This window comes from Leucopleurus acutus (assembly GCF_964270905.1).
Source record: "Leucopleurus acutus genome assembly, chromosome: 8".
NCBI classification, from domain to species: Eukaryota; Metazoa; Chordata; class Mammalia; order Artiodactyla; family Delphinidae; genus Leucopleurus; species Leucopleurus acutus.
The window spans coordinates 54,667,578-54,689,070 of record NC_139151.1 but is presented as its reverse complement, the minus strand read 5'-3'; the positions used below and the strand labels follow the sequence as shown (position 1 = coordinate 54,689,070).

Genomic DNA, 21,493 nt, shown 5'->3' with positions numbered 1-21,493 from the left:
CGGCTATGTACCAGATGAAGGAACAAGATAAAACCCCAGAAAAACAATTAAATGAAGTGGAGATAGGCAACCTTCCAGAAAAAGAATTCAGAATAATGATAGTGAAGTTGATCCAGGACCTCGGAAAAAGAATGGAGGCAAAGATCAAGAAGATGCAAGATATGTTTAACAAAGACCCAGAAGAATTAAAGAACAAACAAACAGAGAGGAACAATACAATAACTGAAATGAAAACTACACTAGAAGGAATCAATAGCAGAATAACTGAAACAGAAGAATGGATAAGTGACCTGGAAGACAGAATGGTGGAATTCACTGCTGCGGAACAGAATAAAGAAAAAAGAATGAAAAGAAATGAAGACAGCCTAAGAGACATCTGGGACATTACACGCAACAACATTTGCATTATAGGGGTCCCAGAAGGAGAAGAGAGAAAGGACTCGAGAAAATATTTGAAGAGATTATAGTCGAAAACTTCCTAACATGGGAAAGGAAATAGCCACCCAAGTCCAGGAAGTGCAGAGAAGTCCCATACAGGATAAACCCAAGGAGAAATATGCTGAGACACATAGTAATCAAACTGGCAAAAATTAAAGACAAAGAAAAATTATTGAAAGCAGCAAAGAAAAAAAGACAAATAACATACAAGAAAACTCCCATAAGGTTAACCGGTGATTTCTCAGCAGAAACTCTACAAGCCAGAAGGGAGTGGCAGGACATACTTAAAGTAATGAAAGGGAAGAACCTACGGCCAAGAGTACCCTACCCGGCAAGGATCTCATTCAGTTTCGATGGAGAAATCAAAAGCTTTACAGACAAGCAAAAGCTAAGAATTCAGGACCACCAAACCAGGTCTGCAACAAATGCTAAAGGAACTTCTCTAAGTGGGAAACACAAGAAAAGAAAAGGACCTACAAAAAAAAAAACCCACAACAATTAAGAAAATGGTAATAGGAACATACATGTCGGTAATTATCTTAAACGTGAATGGATTAAATGTTCCAACCAAAAGACACAGGCTCGCTGAATCGATACAAAAACAAGACCCATATAAACGCTGTCTACAAGAGACCCACTTAAGACCTAGGGACACATACAGACTGAAAGTGGGGAATGGAATAAGATACTCCATGCAAATGAAAATCAAAAGAAAGCTGGAGTAGCAATACTCATATCAGATAAAATAGACTTTAAAATAAAGAACGTTACAAGAGACAAGAAAGGACACTACATAATGATCAAGGGACGAATCCAAGACGAAGATATAACAATTAGAGATATATATGCACCCAACATAGGAGCACCTCAATACATAAGGCAAATGCTAACAGCTATAAAAGAGGAAATCGAGAGTAACACAATAATAGTGGGGGACTTTAACACGTCACTTACACCAATGGACAGATCATCCAAAATGAAAATAAATAAGGAAACAGAAGCTTTAAATGACACAATAGACCAGATAGATTTAATTGATCTTTATAGGACATTCCATCCAAAAACAGCAGATTACACTTTGTTCTCAAGTGCTCACGGAACATTCTCCAAGATAGATCACAAATTGGGTCACAAATCAAGCCTCAGTAAATTTAAGAAAACTGCAATCATATCAAGCATCTTTTCTGACCACTACACTATAAGATAAGAAATAAATTACAGGGAAGAAAACGTAAAAAACACAAACACATACAGGCTAAACAACACAATACTAAATAACCAAAAGATCACTGAAAAAAATCAAAGAGGAAATCAAACAACACCTAGAGCCAAATGACAATGAAAACACGACGATCCAAAACCTACGGGATGAAGCAAAAGCAGTTCTAAGAGGGAAGTTATAGCTATACAAGCCTACCTCAAGAAACAAGAAAAATCTCAAATAAACAATCTAACCTTACACCTAAAGGAACTACAGAAAGAACAAACAAAACCCAAACTTAGTAGAAGGAAAGAAATCATAAAGATCAGATCAGAAATAAATAAAAAAGAAATGAAGGAAACGATAGCAAAGAGCAATAAAACTGAAAGCTCGTTCTTTGAGAAGATAAACAAAATTGATAAACCATTAGCCAGACTCATCAAGAAAAAAAGGGAGAAGACTCAAATCAGTAGAATTAGAAATGAAAAAGGAGAAGTAACAACTGACACTGCAGAAATACAAAAGATCATGAGCGATTACTACAAGCAACTCTATGCCAATAAAATGGACAACCTGGAAGAAATGGACAAATTCTTAGAAATGCGCAACCTGCCAAGACTGAATCAGGAAGAAATAGAAAATATGAACAGACCAATCACAAGCACTGAAATTGAAACTGAGATTCAAATTCTTCCAGCAAACAAAAGCCCAGGACCAGATGGCTTCACATGCAAATTCTATCAAACATTTAGAGAAGAGCTAACACGTATACTTCTCAAACTCTTCCAAAATATAGCAGAGGGAGGAACACTCCCAAACTCATTTTATGAGGCCATGATCACTCTGATAATAAAAGCAGAAAAAGACACTCAAAAAAAAGAAAATTACAGATCAATATAACTGATGAATATAGATGCAAAAATCCTCAACAAAATACTAGCAAACAGAATCCATCAACACATTAAAATGATCATACACCACGATCAAGTGGTGTTTTTCCCAGGAATGCAAGGATTCTTCAGTATATGCAAATCAATCAATGTGATACACCATATTAACAAATCGAAGGAGAAAAACCATATGAGCATCTCAATAGATGCAGATAAAGCTTCTGACAAAATTCAACACCCATTTATGATAAAAACCCTCCAGAAAGTGGGCATAGAGGGAAACTACCTCAACATAATGAAGGCCATATATGACAAACCCACAGCAAACATTGTTCTCAATGGTGAAAAACTGAAAGTGTTTCCTCTAAGATCAAGAACAAGACAGGGTGCCCACTCTTACCACTATTAGTCAACACAGTTTTGGAAGTTATAGCCATGGCAATCAGAGAAGAAAAAGAAATAAAAGGAACCCAAGTCAGAAAAGAAGAAGTCAAACTGTCACTGTTTGCAGATGACTTGATATTATACATAGAGAATCCTAAAGATGCTACCAGAAAACTACAGCTAATCAATGAAGCTGGTAAAGTAGGAGGATACAAAAGGAATGCACAGAAATCTCTTGCATTGGTATACACTAACAATGATAAATCTGAAAGAGAAATTAAGGCAACGCTCTCATGTACCACTGCAACAAAAAGAATAAAATACCTAGGAATAAACCTACCTAAGGAAACAAAAGACTTGTATGCAGAAATCTATAAGACACTGATGAAAGAAATTAAAGATGATACAAGCAGATGGAGAGATATACCATGTTCTTGGATTGGAAGAATCAACATTGTGAAAATGACTATACTACCGAAAGCAATCTACAGAGTCAATGCAATCCTTATCAAACTACCAATGGCATTTTTCACAGAACTAGAAGAAAAAACGGCACAATTTCTGTGGAAACACAAAAGACCCTGAATAGCCAAAGCAGTCTTGAGGGTAAAAAACGGAGCTGGAGGAATCAGACTCCCTGACTTAAGACTATACTAGAAAGCTACAGTAATCAAGACAATATGGTACTGGCACAAACAGAAATATAGATCAATGGAATAGGACAGAAAGCCCAGAGATAAACCCATGCACATATGGTCACCTTATCTTTGATAAAGGAGGCAAGAGTATACAATGCAGAAAAGACAGCCTCTTCCATAAGTGGTGCTGGGAAACTGGACAGCTACATGTAAAAGAATGAAATTAGAACACTTCCTAACATCATACACAAAAATAAACTCCAAATGGATTAAGGACCTACATGTAAGGCCAGACACTCTCAAACTCTTAGAGGAAAACATAGGCAGAACACTCTATGACATAAATCACAGCAAGATCCTTTTTGACCCACGTCCTAAAGTATCGGAAACAAAAATAAACAAATGGGACCTAATGAAACTTAAAAGCTTTTGTACAGCATAGGAAATCATAAACAAGACAAAAAGACAACCCTCAGAATGGGAGAAAATATTTGCAAACAAAGCAAGTGACAAAGGATTAATCTCCAAAATATACAAGCAGCTCATGCAGCTCAATATCAAAAAAACAAACAACCCAATCCAAAAATGGGCAGAAGAGGTAAACAGACATTTTTCCAAAGAAGATATACAGATTGCCAACAAACACATGAAAAGATGCTCAACATTACCAATCATTAGAGAAATGCAAATCAAAACTACAATGAGGTTATCACCTCACACTGGTTGGAATGGCCATCATCAAAAAATTTACAAACAATAAATGCTGGAGAGGGTGTGGAGAAAAGGGAACCCTGCTATACTGTTGGTGGGGATGTGAACTGATACAGCCACTATGGAGAACAGTATGGAGGTTCCTTAAAAAAACTAAAAATAGAACTAGCATATGACCCAGCAATCCTACTACTGGGCATATACCCTGAGAAAACCATAACTCAAAGAGTCATGTACCACAATGTTCACTGCAGGACTATTTACAGTAACACGACACGGAAACAGCCTAAGTGTGCATTGAGAGATGAATGGATAAAGAAGATGTGGCACATATATACAATGGAATATTACTCAGCCATAAAAAGACACGAAACTGAGTTATTTGTAGTGAGGTGGATGGATCTAGAGTCTGTCATACAGAGTGAAGTTAAGTCAGAAAGAGAAAAACAAATACCGTATGGTAAAACATATATATGGAGTCTAAAAAAAATGGTTCTGATGAACCTAGGGGCAGGACAGGAATAAAGACACAGACGTAGAGAATGGACCTGAGGACACGTGGAGGGGGAAGGGTAGGCTGGGATGAAGTGAGAGAGTGGCGTGGACATATATACACTACCAAACGTAAAATAGATAGCTAGTGGGAAGCAGCCACATAGCACAGGGAGATCAGCTCGGTGCTTTGCAACCACCTAGAGCAATGGGATAGAGAGGGTGGGAGGGAGACGCAAGAGGGAGGGGATATGGGGATATATGTATGCATATAGCTGATTCACTTTGTTATACATCAGAAACTAACGCAACACTGTAAAGCAATTATACTCCAATAAAGATTCTAAAAAAAAAAAGTACTCTTAGAAGAACTAAAATCATAGGCGCTAAAAATTGGTATCTCATAATAGTATCCTTTTAACATGCTTGAGTACCTACAATTAGCAAGGCATAATATTAGATGAAAACACTGAAAAACATGCATACTTCCCTGATTTCAAAGAACTTGCATTTTGATGTGTGTGGGGGGTGTGGAGCGGAAGCAGGGGAACAGGAGAGCAGACAGAGACACACACACAGACGTACATACACAAACACACTCATGTGGCTGGCTTCTGCTAGGACAGTGTTCGTTCATTTATCCAATTACTGATTCAACAAATATTGACTGAGCAATCGCTATGTGTTAGGCACTGGTTCAGGTGCTAAGAATATAAGAGATTGACAAAAATCCTTGCCCTCACTGAGATTTGGTTTTTGTGGAAGAGACAGACTTAAATAATAAACTTGGGATTTTTCGTTCTATGAATGAAATAAAACAAGGTGATAAGATGAGATTGAAGGGCAAGACCTACTTTAGTTATACACAAAAAAGCAAGGAGCAAGAAACAGCATGACCATTCTGGAAACCAAAAGTATTTCTTCATGGCAGAACTACTGTACTCTATGTACTACCACACAGTACATACTGATGTGGTAAAGAGAACAGCAAGAAAAGAATCCAGAGAAAAAAATAGCAAGGCCCATCACATAAAAAACTTTGTTCCCATGTTAAAAAATTTATTTTCCATTCAGAAGACAACAAGGAGTCATAATTAAGGGCTTAAAACAGAAGAGAAAGATCAATCAGATTTTCGCTTTACCATTTTCACTGTGGTAACTGAAATAGACACGGAAACCAATCTGAAGGTTCCCACATTAATCCAGGTGAGAGAAAATGACTGCAAGCAGGGTAGAAACAAAGAGGGTTGAGTATACTGAGTTGAGAGAGATTTAGAAGGCTAAATCAAACAGGGCTTGGTTGATATGAAGTCCAGAGTGACCACCAGCTCTGAATATACAACAGTACCATTTACCAAGTCAAGGAACAATAAACTCTAGACTATTAAAAAAAACACTATAAAAGTAGCAGATCTATCCAAGTTCTGGTTCTCTTTTACTAACTTGGATACATGGCCAAGAATAAGTATCTCCCTTTGGTTCTTAATATCTTCATCTGTTAAATGAACAGTTCAGAGAGAGCGGCCAAGATTTAGTTTGGGAAATGATAAAGGAATCAAGGATGATACTTATATTTCTGGTTTGAGAAAATATGTGGTATTGATGCTATTTAACCAAGGGTATCAGTCAGGATAGTAGGGTTATGCTGCAGTAACAAAGGACCCCCAAATCTCAATGATTTACAGCAATGGCTGGCAAACTCTGGCCCACAGACTATTTGTTTTTGTAGATAAAGTTTTACTGGAACACAGCCATATCCATTTATTTAGAAACTGTAGTTGTGAAAGAAAATATAAGGACCACAAGCCTAAAATATTTACTATCTTACCCCTTAAGAAATAGTTTGCTGAACACCTAGGTTTATAGCAACAAAGTTTATTCTTGGGCTACACTGTATCTTGATAACAGGTTGGTAGTGGCTCTGCTGCACATTATCTTCACCCCCAAGTGAGCAGCATTTATCTAGAAAATTATCAGTCATCATTGCAAAGGTAATAAAACACATGAAGAATATACATTGCTCTTAAAGCTTTTTCCAGAAAGTGTAACTAACATACCACTTTTCCTTCATTTCACCGACCAAAGCCTAATCACATGACCATGCCTGAATTTACCAGCAGGGGGATGTATAGTCCTCCCAAAGGGAAGGGAACCAAATATTTTGCAGTTGTCCCACACAAATCTGGCCACCCTGTTCCATTTTCCTGAGTTTGTGGCCACTAAAGAAGACCTGACATTTTCTAACCTCTTTTACGAATAGGTATAATCATGTGACTGTGTTGTTTCTAATGGAATAACAGAAGTAACATACGCAACTTCTGCTTTGCTTATTAAAAGAAAACTGCATGCCCTGAACTTACTTTCTTTCTCCTTTCTGAGGCTGAAGTACATTGTACAACACAGGAAAGCAAAATGTCCTAGGGTACAACAGTGAAATAAAAGAAACCTGGGCCTCTGAATAACCTCATGGAACACAACTGTCTCAAGAGTCTAGACCAGTCATTGTTATGATAGAGAGAAATAAACTTATTGCTTTTTTTCTCCCCTTTTTGGCTGCGCTGTAGGGCATGCAGAATCTTAGTTCCTCGACCACGGATCAAACCTGTGCCTCCTGCATTGGGAGCTAAGAGTCTTAACCACCGGACCACCTGGGAAGTCCCAAGTTATTGCTTATTTAAGCAATTATATTTTGGAATCATTTTGTTACAGAAGTTTAGTCTCTACACTGACACAGATTCACTTTATTTTTTGAGTAAAGATGTTCACTATGTAATTGAGTATACTGGCCTTGGAACTAAGAAGATTCAGGATGCAAATATGACTCACTGGCATACGCGGTTTAAAGCCATGGGAATAAATAAGATAATCCAGGGAGCGTATATGAAATGAGACTAGAGGAGAGTCTAAAACAAAACTCTGTAGTACAAAAACCTTCAGGAGCTTAGATAAAAAGAAAGATCTGGCAAAGGAGACTACTAGGGATAGAAAGAAATCCAGGAAAGTACTGTAGGAAAGAAGGCAAAAGAAGAATGTTTGAAGGAAAGAACATGTAGAGAAACTAGGAAGATATGTAATAAATAGTGTCACCTGAATTTAGTAATAAGCGACACTGTTCAAATGCTTGAACTGAAAAAGAAATTTTATTGGAATGGAATTATGCAGAGGAGGAAATTTTCAATGGACTAAGGAGTGAATGGGAGGTAAAGAAACAGACTAGCAAATAAAGAAAATTATTTCAAGAGGTCTGTAAGATAGATAGCTTCTATGTGGCCCATAATGATCTTCACCTCCTGGTATTCATTCCCCTTATGTCATTCCCTCCCTTGTTCCTTCACCCCACCCACTTTGGTTATGAGCCAAATCTAGTGATTTCATTCTAACAAATAAAATATGGCAAAGGTGATAGTACGTCATTTCCAAGATCTGGCTACAAAAAGACCATGAGTTCCATCTCAGGCACTCTCTCTCACTCACTGGCTCTGTTGCAGTATTTTAAGCTGCCTTATGAAAAAGCCATGACAAGGTACCCAATCCTGTCAACAGCTATGTGACTGAGCTTGGAAGTGGATCCTCTTCCAGTTGAGCCTTCAGAGAAAACTGCAAGGCAAGCTGACAGCTTGACTACGTACAGCCTAATGACAGACACTGAGCCAGATTCCTAACACAAAAAAATTATGAGATAATAAATGTTTGATGTTCATTGTTTTAAGCTGCTCAGTTTGGGGGTAAGTTGTCATGAAAGCAACAAATGACTTATATAAAGGGGAAGAAGAGCAGATGGGTGGCAGCTGAAGGGAAATAAAGAGTTAATGGAGAGTTTATAGTTCTTTACTAAAATAGAAGAGACTTTAGCATATCAAAAAAGGATAAGGGAAAAATACACATTTATACATGAGTGTATTTACAGGGCAGTGAAAGTCTTAAAAAACAGGGAAAAAAGGACTGTAAATATACATATGAAGTTAGCAAATCTCTATAAATATCTAAGTAGAAAAATTATTTTTTAATATTGAAGAAGGATATAATATATGTTAAGTAAGGGCAAAAAAAGTCTCAACAAAACTAGAGGGATCAAAATCAAACAAAGTATGTTCTCCTACACAATGGAATGAAATTAGAAATCAAAAACAGGAAAAAATTGGGGAAATTCACAAACATGTGGAAACAACACACTACTAAATAACCAACGGGTCAAAAAAGAAATCACAAGGGAAAAGAGAAAATACTTAGAAATGAATGAAAACAAAAGAGAACATACTAATTTATTAAATGTAACTAAGCAGGGATTAGATGCAATAGCTGAAAATGCCTATATTGAAAAAGAGGAATACCTCAAATTAATAACCTAAACTTCCATGTTAGAAAAGAAGAGTAGGGACTTCCCTGGTGGCACAGTGGTTAAGAATCCACCTGCCAATGCTACAGACACAGGTTAGAGCCCTGGTCCGGGAATATCCCATGCCGCAGAGCAACTAAACTGGTGCGCCACAACTACTGAGCCAGCACTCTAGAGCCCGCGAGCCACAACTACTGAAGCCTACACGCCTAGAGCCCCGTGCTCTGCAACAAGAGAAGCCACCGCAATGAGCAGCCCACGCACCACAACGAAGAGTAGCCCCTACTCACTGCAACTACAGAAAGCCTGCACGCAGCAACAAAGACCCAACGTGGCCAAAAATAAATAAATAAATAAATAAATAAATAAAAAGAAAAACAGAAATTCAATTAAACCAAAAGTTGGTCCTTAAAAAGATAAAATTTTACAAACCTCTAACTAGACTGGCCAGGAAAAAAGAGAACACTAAATCAGTAAAATGAGGAAAGAAAGAAGGAACATTACTACAGACTTTGCAGAAGTAAAAAGAATTATAAGTGAATACTATGAACAACTGTATGCCAATAAATTAGATAAGCTAATAAAATGGACAATTTCCTAGAAAGGCACAAACTACTGAACTTGACACAAGAAGAAATACAAATCTGACTAAATCAATGACAATTAAAGAGACTGAATAAACAAACAAAAATTTTCAACAAAGAAAAGCCCAAGTGCACCTGGCTTCCCTGCTAAATTCTAATAAATACCTCACAAACACTTGCAAAAAAAAACAAAAGCAGAGGAAACACTTCTCAATTCAACATAAGAGGCCAGCATTACCGAGATAGCAAAACCAGACAAAGACACCTCAAGAAAAAAAAAAAAAAATACGGATATCCCTTATGAACATAGGCACAAAAATCCTCAAAAATAAATTAACAAACCAAATCTAGCAACAGATAAAAATGATTACGGACCATGACCAAGTGGGATTGGTTACAGGATTGCAAGGTTTCAACATATGAAAATTAATCAATGTAATATACCACATTAATAGAATAAAGGACAAAATTTGTGTGGTTAACTCAATAGATGCAGAAAAAACATCTGACAAAATCCAACAGCTTTCATGATAAAAACACTAAACAAACTAGGAAAAGAAGAGAATTTCCTCAACCTGATAAAGGACATCAATGAAAAACCCTCAAATAACACCATATTAAAAGTTGAAAGGCTGAAAACTTTCCCCCTAGGATCAGGAACATGACAAGGATGTCTGCTCTCACCATTTCTATTCAACAGTGTACCAGAGGTTCCAGCAAAGCAATTATGCAAGAAAAAGAAATAAAGCGTATCCAGATTGAAAAGGGGGAAGTAAGCCTATCTATGTTTGCAGATGACATAATCTTGTACATAGAAAATCTTAAGATTTCACAAAAAAAGCTATTTGAGCTAATAATGAGTTTGGCAAAGTTGCAACATACAAGATCAACATACAATCATTAGTCATATTTCTACACAATAGCAGTGAATGATATGAAAATGAAATTAAGAAAATTCCATTTACAATACCCTCAAAAACTGCAAGATGCTAAGGAATAAATTGAACAAAAGTATAAGACTGGAGTCAGAAAACTGCAAAACATTTTTGAAAGGAATTAAAGACCTATATATTTTGAAAGACATCCTATTTTCATGGATCAGAAAACTTACTACTGTTAAGAAGCCAATACTCCCCAAATTTATCTATAGATTATATACAATCCCTATGCAAATCCTAACTGGCATTTTTGCAGATACTGATGAGCTGATCCTCAAACTCATAAGGAAATGAAAGTGATGCAGAACAGCCAAAACAATTTTGGAAAAGATGAACAATTTCAAAATTTACCACAAAGTTGCAGTAATCAAGACTATATGGTACCAGCATAAATAACAACATGTAAGTCAACAGAATGAAAACTTCAGAAATAAACTCTCACATTTATGGTCAATTGACTTTCTACAAGGATGTCAAGGCAATCCAGTGAGGGAAAGAATGTTTTTTACAAATGGTAATAGAACAAATGGAGATCTATGTGCAAGGAATATAGTTGGACTCCTATCTGAGAGTATATTCAAAAATTAAATGGGTTATAGATCTAAATTTAAGAACTAAAACTACAAACTCTTAAAACAAAATATAGAATTAAATCTTCATGACCTGGCTTGGGCAACCGTTTCTTATATATGACACCAAAGCACTAGCCACATTAGAAAAATATTGGACTTAATCAAAATGAAAACTTCCATGCATCAAAAGATATTACACAGAAACTGAAAAGACAACACACATAACGGGAGAAAATATTTGCAAACCATATATCTGGTAAGGGTCTAGTATGCAGAATATATAAAAAAACTTTAAAAACTCAAAAACAAGAAGACAACCAATTAAAAAATGGACAAGTATGTGAATAGACATTTTTCCAAAGAAGATACACACAAAGTCCAACAAGCCCATGAAAAGAAGGTTCAACATCCTTTAATCATAAGGAAAATGTAAATCAAAACCATAATGAGATAGCACTTCATCCCCACTGGGAGGGCTAAAATCAATCAATCAATAATAAGTGTTGGTAAGGTGGGATGTGGAAAAGTTGGAACCCTCATAGGTTCCTAGGGAAAAACGTTGGAGCTGTTTTGGAAACAGTCTGGCAGTTCCTCAAAAAATTAAACAAAGAATTACCATATAACCCAGCAATTCTACCCTAGATATATACTCAAAAAACTGAATCACCTGTCTACCCAAAAATCTGTACACAAATGTTCATAGCAGTACTATTTATAATAGCCAAAAGGTAGAAACAAGGCAAATATCATAAACTGATAAGCAGATTAAATGTAATATTATCCACACAATGGAATATTATTCAAGCATAAAAACGAACAAAGTTCTGATACATGCTACAACACAGATGAACCTTGAAAACATTTTGCTAAGTGAAAGAAGCCAGACACAAAGGCTACTACAAATTCTGATTCCATTTATATGAAACCGCCATAATAGGCAAATTCATAGAGTCAGAAAACAGATCAGTGGTTGCTAAGGACTGGGGGAAAGGGGAAGTAATTGCTAATGGGTATGAGGTTTCTTCTGGGGCGATGAAGATGTTCTGGTTTGGATACTGGTGATGGTTGCACAACCTTGTGAATATACTAAAAACACTGAATTGTACACTTTCAAAGGGCAAATTTTATGTTATGTGAAAGTATCTCAATTCAAAAAAATTGAGCTAGAACCTGCAGTTATGACCATAAAACTAAAGGGGTTTATAAAATCATCTTGTCCCAATTATCACATTTTATGAAGAAACTGAGATACAAGGGGGCAAAAGGAGATTATCCGTGGACCCAAATTTTGTTAACAGTAGAGTTGAGATGAGTATACAAGATATTTCTACCTCAGTTCTCAGAACATATACAAAACAAACCAACCTACTTTAATAAACAGATTTACAAACAACTACACCCTTTAAAATGTTATGTTAAAAACTACTGTCCTGAAATTCTAGCACCTCTCTTTAAGGTCCAGACCTAGATTGTTAATAAATATTTTGTTAAAGGCAAAGCAGCAACTTCACTGGTATCCACCCCCTGCCCCACTGGTATGTTTAAAAGGACTTTAAACAGTTAAAACTTTGCTCATTTATTATCCACAGTTTAATATAGTTCAGAGATTTAATTAAATATTAGTTAATCAAGGCTTTTAGAAAATCACACAGCATCAAATTTTTGAAATGCTGAGCCAACTTTCCAGGGCTTCAAACTTGTGCAAAAGTATTGAAATATATCTCATCTCATATTGGGCTTTTCAAAAGTTAAGACACTCCTACCACTTGCTGAGCGTTCAGGTCTATGCCTCCTCTCCCTGAATCTGGGGAGAACTGTGGTTGCTTCAACCAACAGAGTACAGTGAAAGTGACCTTTTCCAAATTCCCAACCCAGAGAGTCACTGAGCTGATTAAAATGATTATTGTTTTATGTCACTTAATTTAGAGTGGTGTGTTACGCAGCAAAGATAACTGAAACAGCACATGTGATTTTTTATGATAAGAACAAGCAACTCCTGTTCCCTGATGGTTCCTCTTTTCATAACACTCTACAATCATATGCACACGCCTGCAAAAGCAGGTATGAAAATACATGTATACATAAACATACATTTTTAAAAAGACGATAAGAAAATTACAGGTTTTCAATCACCTAAAAATGTAACCTAATATTCTAGTATGTTAGAGTTCAAAATATCACCCCCCGCCCCTCACAAAATTGTGTGGATCTCAGAAGTTTGGATGCAATTCCATCCAGACAATTTTCCTGAATGGTCGTGCCCTTAATAGGGTTTATCCTAAAGCAATCATTTTCTGATTACCCAAGTTGTTCTCATCAAGGATAGGTAAGGCTTCATTAAGGAAGCCTTCCATACTGACCTAAAGGTCTTTGGACATTTTACTTTTTAAGTAAAAGACAAATTTTGGCTCTGTCTACACATACTATGTGATCTCAAAGAAAAATGACAACTTTGTTGAGCCTCATCTATAGCTTAACTGAGTTGATCAGGACGATTTTAAGAAATCATGAAAGAAACTGAGAGAAAACATGAAAAGTCCTGAGCACAGTGTTTGACACAAAAGATAACACCTCTGAAATCTAACTTTGGGACTCTAGACTATTGCTTAGTAGCTGCAAAGAAGAATCACATACCTGTAGTAATCATATAGATTTCTGAGTCATATTTTGCAACTTTTAGGAGACCATTTTAAAAATCAGAGCATATTATGAAACATAACATCGATTTATGCTAGATAGAATATAGAGAAGGTGATTTACAAATATTTACCTTGATCAAATATTTTTCCCATCTATCTGCTGTAACAGATTTGCCAATCTTCCTCATCAACTTCAAATGGAGCTCCACCAATTCTTTAGGTACTTAAAAGGAAGAAAAAATACTGTTAGCCAGCAAAATAAAACATTTGTAACGTTTAGGATCATAAAAAAAGAACTTTCTTCAATGCTGAATACTTTTTCAAAATAGATGTTGATTTTGTTATCTTTTAGAACTCTGAATCAGAAAAGACTAAACTAGGGCAAGAAATAACTGAAAACTACTTTTTTAAACATGAACAAGAATATTCATGTTTTCTTTCAAAACATCAACAATTAAGAGTGAACTCTAATGTAAACTGCAGACTTTTGGGTGATAATAATGTGTCAATGTAGGTTCATCAATTTCAACAAATGTACCATAGTAGTGTGGGATGTGGACAGTGAGAGAGGTTGTACATGTGCGGAGGAAGAGGGTATATGTGAACTCTCTCTACTTTGTGCTCAATTTTTTTTGTGAATCTAAAACTGCTCTAAAAAATAAAGTCTATAAAAAATACCATAAAGTAAAATCACTTAACTATACAACTAAAATTTCTACTGTGTTTCTCATACCACATATTTGGTTTCTTGACTGAGATTGCAGACCAAGACACAGATTCACAGAATCAGAAAGGAATCAACGAATATAAATTCCAAATTGACAGATATCTCAGAAATAGAGTCTAATTGGTTTTCAAGCTGTTGAAGAAAACTACTCTTCTGACCCATCCCTTATCTAATGTGCTAAACTCCTCTATAGCATCCCTATAAATCTCTGCTTGACAAACTACAGGGACAGAAAATTTACTTAACCTTCCAAAATTCTAATTATTAGAAAGTTACCCTTACACAAAGTAAAAAATCTGCCTCCCTACACCTTCCTCCCATTTCTTGCTCTTATTCTCTAGTTTCAAAGAAAATACTTTCAATTCCTCTTTTATTGGAAACTTCAAATATTTGAACACAGCTGTATCTTTCCTCAAGTTTTCTCTTCCAACTGTAAACAACCAGAGTTCCTCCAAATATCCCCTGGACATCATCTGATTATATGGTATAACTGTATTAATTAGACCTGAGGGAAATGAAGGACACACACATTTAGCATTTCCCAAATACCAAATACTGCTAGTAACCTAAGAGAAATTACATTTATACTATCTAAAAAGTTTCCCTAATCAAATACATTAGGGAAATATATATTTATTTTTACCACAGAACTTCCCGAAGTCTTAATTGATTAGTCTTATATAAATAGTCTTATAACCCTATCTTGGATATAATCTGCAGCATTCCCTAATATATTTGATCATGGAATCTTTTTCTGTGAAACACACAATACCTTGTAGTGTACAAGTGCTCTGAAGTACAGGTTGGGAAGTGATGGACTAATTTTTTTCATTCATTCTTTCAGATTCTTTACGCTCCAGTAAAGCCACTTCTAACTTGAAATGACCCTGAAGCATAAAAACATTTCACTATTCAACAAATTTCTGTGGGTCCACTATTAGTAAGCAAGAAATAATCTCTACCTTTAATGAGCCTACTTAAGGGAGTCTTCTCTGGGGCGGGGGGGTGGGGAGGTAAATGGTGGGTGAGTTGGAGGTAAAGGAAAGAAGCAGGGGAGGGATGATTACAGATGAGTAAACAGACAATCAAACTAAGCCAAGACCAGAATACACGGGATTGAGGGTGGAGTGGAGAAAAGGGGGAAAGGACACTGCTTATGAAAGTAACAAATACAAAAGGCTGAAAAACAAAGTGAGCATGGAAGTGGAAGCACTCAGAAAAGGGGTATGATCATGAAGAATCTTATAAGAACAGGCTACAAAGTTTACATTTTATTAAAATGTTTAAGTGAGAGTGCTCTATAATTTAGAAAGATCTCAAAAACTGAACTGTAGGAAAACAGATAGCTTTTATTTGCTTATTTGTTTTAGGAGGTGGTGTGCAGGGTAGAGACGATATAAATTCAGGAAAATATCAATCCAGAAAGATGGGAGTAACCTGAAGGCAGAGGTGGTACCAAGAGAAATGGGGAGATTTGAGATATGTTTAGGAAACAAATAATAAAACTTAGGGACTGGCTGACTGAGCAAAGGGAAAGCATCAAGAAAAACTGAGGCACTGACTTAGGCAACTGAGTAGATGCCAATGACAATACATCAGGAAGAAAAAGACCTGGGCTCAATTCTCAGCTCTACTACTTAAGACAAGGAGACCATGATTCTGGTCAAGTTCTTTAAACAATGACTCTCAAATTCCTCGTCTGTAATAAAGGGTTGAACTGGCTATCTTACAGTTTTAAAAACAGGAAACATTATACAGGGCTTCTCTGGTGGCGCAGTGCTTAAGAATCCACCTGCCAATGCAGGGGACACGGGTTCGAGCCCTGGTCTGGGAAGATCCCACATGCCGTAGAGCAACTAAGCCCATGCGCCACAACTACTGATCCTATGCTCTAGAGCCCACAAGCCACAACTACTGAGCCCACATGCTACAACTACTGAAGCCCGCGTGCCTAGAGCCCCTGCTCCACAACAAGAAAAGCCACCGCAATGAGAACCCTGCACACCACAACGAACAGTAGCCCCTGCTCGCCACAACTAGAGAAAGCCCGCGCGCAGCAACAAAGACCCAATGCAGCCAAAAATATATAAATTAATAATAATTAAAAAAAGAAAACATTATACAAAGCTAAAATACCTTTATTTTCACTTCTGTCATGACATTTGGGGAACCAAGGTCAGTTTCAATTTTTTTCCTTTTCCCCAAACATAGTAGTCTTAATGATTCTACCTTTCTACATCTCAAACCTGCTCCCTATCTCCCCCAATTTCTCTATGATATCATTGCACCTTCTCACTTCAGAAAAACAGGTATGGATACTCTCCTGTAACCAAAGCAATCTTCAAAACAAAAATACTGCTTTCATGTCACTTCCCAGTTCATAAATATCTTTGATGGCTCCTAGATACTTACATAAACTCATCTAGATTTCTTACCCCAGCCAAAGAGTCCCAATATTCAATTTCAACCTAACTCTCCAATCCTTCCCTCTTACTTCTGCACTTAAATGCTTGATTCAAGTCATTCTGGCCTGTTCACTATCCACTAAGCATACCCAGTCTACAACCTATCTGGGCTTTTATTCAAGCGCTCCAGTTTACTGTTTTCTGCCACTTGAATCATATTCATCTTTTAATGTTGGGTCAATAAAAGCCCTAAAAGTCTCTGAGATACCTTTCCAATGATTCCAGCAACATCTTTTTCCTGGGAATGCCCACAGTATTCATATTATCTATATCACTCATTTATCAGGTAAAAGCTCTGCACCTGTGTTTTATGTATATCCTCCACATCACAGACAAATGAAATCACAAAAAGTTTTGATGCAATTGGTACTATTTTTAAAAATCCAAGAGGACAAAAGTAAATATATGCAAAAAATGTTTTTCATCCCACTTCGCAAATATAATCATTCTTGATTTAGGCATGTAGAAGTAGATTTCCTTATTAGAGCATTGGCTGTTACACAGTACTATCCAATAAAAATATAAAATGAGCCACATAATTTCAAATTTTCTATTAGTTCATTCATAAAAGTAAAAAAAAAAGGTCAAAATTAATTTTAACAATTTATGTTATGTAGCGCTATATAGCTCAATGTTATTTCAACATACTATCAGCATTTAAAATTTCAGACTTTTACTTGACATTTTACTTATTTTTTAAATTTATAACTCAATTAAAATTATACATCATTGACATATGACAGTATTACTTTCAGGTGTACAACATAATGATTTAATATTTGTATACACTGCAAAATGATCACCACAATAAGTCTAGTTACACCCACCACCATACATAATTACAAATTGTTTTTCTTATGAGAACTTTTAAGATCTCCTTGCTTAGCAACTTTCAAATATGCAGTACACTATTATTTTTTTTTCTTATTTTTTTTAGTACACTATTATTAACTGTAGTCACCATTCTGTATATTACCTCCCCATGACTTATTTATTTTATAACTGAAAGTTTGTACCTTTTGACCGTCTTCAACCATTGTACACTTTTGGGGTGATACCTAGTATTCAAAACATATCATTTTACCCTTATAGCATATCTCAATTCACCCTAGCCATATTTCAAGTGCTCAAGGGCCACATATGGCTACTGGCTACTGTACTGGATCACATAGAGCTAGCACATTTAAAACTAAAATTTAGAACTCACGATTTACTAACAATTTACTTAATTTTTTTTTTTTTTTTTGGTGATACAACTGACATATAACACTATATTTAGTTTCAGGTGTACAACATAATGACTGGATATTTGTAAATACTGCAAAAGGATCACCACAATATGTCTAGTTAACATCCAATTTACTTATATTTTTTTGTTACAAATAGAACTGACAGGCTAATAACCTTATGGACACTTGTAGCTCTTAATATTTTGCCAGTCAATAAGAAGCAGACAAAAACTTCAATAGAAAAGTTAAATTGAAAATATTATAATTCCCATACTTTGCATTCTCTAAACAGTGCAGTCTATATCTGCACTTTTCAAAACAGCAGCCATTAGCTACATGTGACTATTTAGCACTTGATATGTGGCTAATAAAACTAAGGAACTAGACTTTTAATTTTACTAATTTTTAATTAACTTAAATAGCCACATGTGGTAAGTGGCTAGGGTTTGGGGCAGTGCAGCTATAAAATATCAATCACATTTTTTAAACACATGATCATTTTCTATAACACGCACTGACGATCTATAAATTCACTTATTTATCACCTGGAACATTTCCTAAGTAATTTCATTTTGAGAACATTAGGTAATTATTAACTTCCTTCTAAGAATTATCTATTAACCAATTTCATGTCATTCTGAAAAATACAGGTTTTGTCCCAATTGAACCAAGATCTCTACCTTTTCACATGACAGATTTGATATATAACCTTTAACAGACACGTTTCTTTCACAAGGCCTCAAGAAGGTGAAAGGTTCTGAAGCAGAAGAAAAGGTCAGGTGCTGTGTGAATTCATGAAGGGCCTGCCAAAATGATGCAGGTATGAAACAGCAGTAAGTGGTTAGGATCCCAGAATGTATTACTGATCCAATCACCCAAAGATGTTCTATAGTTTTACATTTTTCTAAGCATCTTTCCAGCACCAAGCCTTAAGAATGCTGCTGCTTCTGAAATTCTAGTTTTATTATGTACAATTCTCTTTTTAATGGTAGAAATTTACAGCTGGTCATAATAACTAAATTACATAATTCCTCTCATTGAAGTTTTTTACTTAAACTTCCTCTACGGTTGTAAGCAGCGATACACTTAGAGTCACAACACAGTTGATTTTATGTAGGCCATTGATAAAAGAACACTGATTTCAGATACAGGGATTTAAGTATAAGCTTACAAAAAGATTTTACTTACTGCCAGTTTCTACAAACTCTGTTGGGGGAGCACCGTTTTAACCATAATGACACTGGTCCCACAGTCCACTTGATCCTTGAAGTAACTATTATGTTTTTATATACCTTATCTGCAAAAAGTTCATTTAATCAATCATCTTAAAGTTTTCAGAAAAGCAAGAAAAAAAAGAAGTCTCAAGACTATGAACTAAAACTTTGGTCATTATCTGAAAAGCTACAGTTTATAGATGCGAGATGCCAGGTAAGTGTAATATAAATCACTAAGCTCAGCTTTCCATTATTACCATAATGGAAAAAAAAAAAAAATCCAAGAATAGTTGTTATGTAAGCAGGCAAACCAAGGGGTTTCTAATGCTCCATTTAGGTTTTGGATTTCATTTAGAATCATACTGCTGTTCCCATATAGGTAAAGAAACACACCAAACATGGCTCAGATTATTTCAGAACCAAAGCCGTGAAAACATCTCTGCTACAAAGAAAGTAATCAGTGTACTACTATAAACATCAGTATGGCTGGAGGCTCGAATAACCAGCATTCAGCACCTCTTCCTGAAGGAGAAGGTAGATGTTTATGGGGAGGAAAGACCTCTAGGTAAGATGATGTGAGCCACCCTCACATCAGTCAGTCTTTAAAGGGTTACTCTTTCCTTATATGTACTTGAAAAACAGCATCCTGGCAGAGGGAATCCGAGGTACTTGAGGCAATGGCTTCCAATAACATACGCCTCCAACTCTAATCAGATAATTCTATTTCCCTTCTCTCTTTTCTCTCTACTCAATTTAATAATCATGGGAGGGGTGGGGGGATGGGTAGGGAAGGAAGGAAAGAGAGACCCAAAACAAATTTTAAAAGAAAGAAATAATGATATCATGGTATTTAAGGAAGAGGAGGGATTTTTTTCCCTCAACATCTTTTCCTCCAATTATTTTAAATCTAGTGAAAGGTTGAAAGACTAGTACACCCGTCACCTAAATGCACCAATTGCTAACATTTTAGGTAAACATTTTTACACAGGATAAAACCATCAGCGAAAGGCTCTCTAATAAAAAAAAAGAATGAAAAGCAGCAGCCAACCAAGTCAAGGAAGGGAAGAACATGCCAGGCACAAGGAAATGCCTGTAGAGAAGACCTGAGGCAGATAAAGGCTTCCAGTGTGGCAGGAAAGAGAAAATGGTAAAAGATGCCACTGAAGAAGTAAGCAAAGGTCATATCTTATAAAGCCTTGAGGTCCGTATAAAGAGTTTTGATTATATTTTGAGTGTAATGAGAAATCAAGGGAGGAATTTAGGAAAGTTTCCTGATCGAAGTTTTTAAAAGATCATTCTTTGTCTAGGCTCTGCTTCATAATAACCTAAGCAGCAGAGGACAGATGGAGTTACAGATGAAACAAAATTACAAAATTTCACTGAATCTAGGTGATGAGCATGTGAAACTGCATTATACAGCTTTCTAACTTTGTATAAGTGGGGAATACGACTAGACTAACTAGGAGACTAGTGCCATACTTCAGGCAAGAGATAATGATGGCTTGGACTAAGGTGGCAGCAGTGGAGATTTAGAGAAGTACCCTCAAGGAAAACTGCAAAATCTAGGAAATTTCAAAATTTCTAAAATATTTTCTAACAAGCACCTTCACCAATCTCAATCTGAGAAAGTAACTACTATATTTCTGTCTTCTATGTGATTCCTATTGATTTGTTCATTTTTAAAAGCAGAAACCACAACTTTTTGTTTGATTAGTCATGATTTAGAAAGACAACATATACACACAGACATTTAATAATAAAGTTAAATAAATTTATGTGTACCGTGTCTTATTTCTCATACTCTTCATAATTTCAAATGTTCATACTGCACTTAAAAGCCTGCACTTAATATTTCAACTAAGTATTCTTTTTTTTTTTTTTTTTGCGGCACACGGGCCTCTTACTGTTGTGGTCTCTCCCGTTGCGGAGCACAGGCTCCAGATGGGCAGGCTCAGCGGCCATGGCTCGCGGGCCCAGCCACTCCGCGGCATGTGGGATCCTCCCAGACCGGGGCACGAACCCGTGTCCCCTGCAT

The 21,493-nt window shown here is 36.1% G+C and overlaps 1 protein-coding gene across 3 annotated transcripts in view; it reads right to left on the bottom strand.

Annotated features, from left to right (window-relative positions):
- The window catches only part of RSF1 (remodeling and spacing factor 1), a 166,001-nt gene that overhangs the window by 112,029 nt on the left and 32,479 nt on the right, over positions 1–21,493 (bottom strand). For all 3 annotated transcript variants that reach the window (XM_082845553.1, XM_082845554.1, XM_082845555.1), the window contains exon 2: positions 13,955–14,046. In XM_082845553.1, the coding sequence (XP_082701679.1) occupies positions 13,955–14,046 (92 nt within the window). The remainder of the gene's footprint in view (positions 1–13,954; positions 14,047–21,493) is intronic.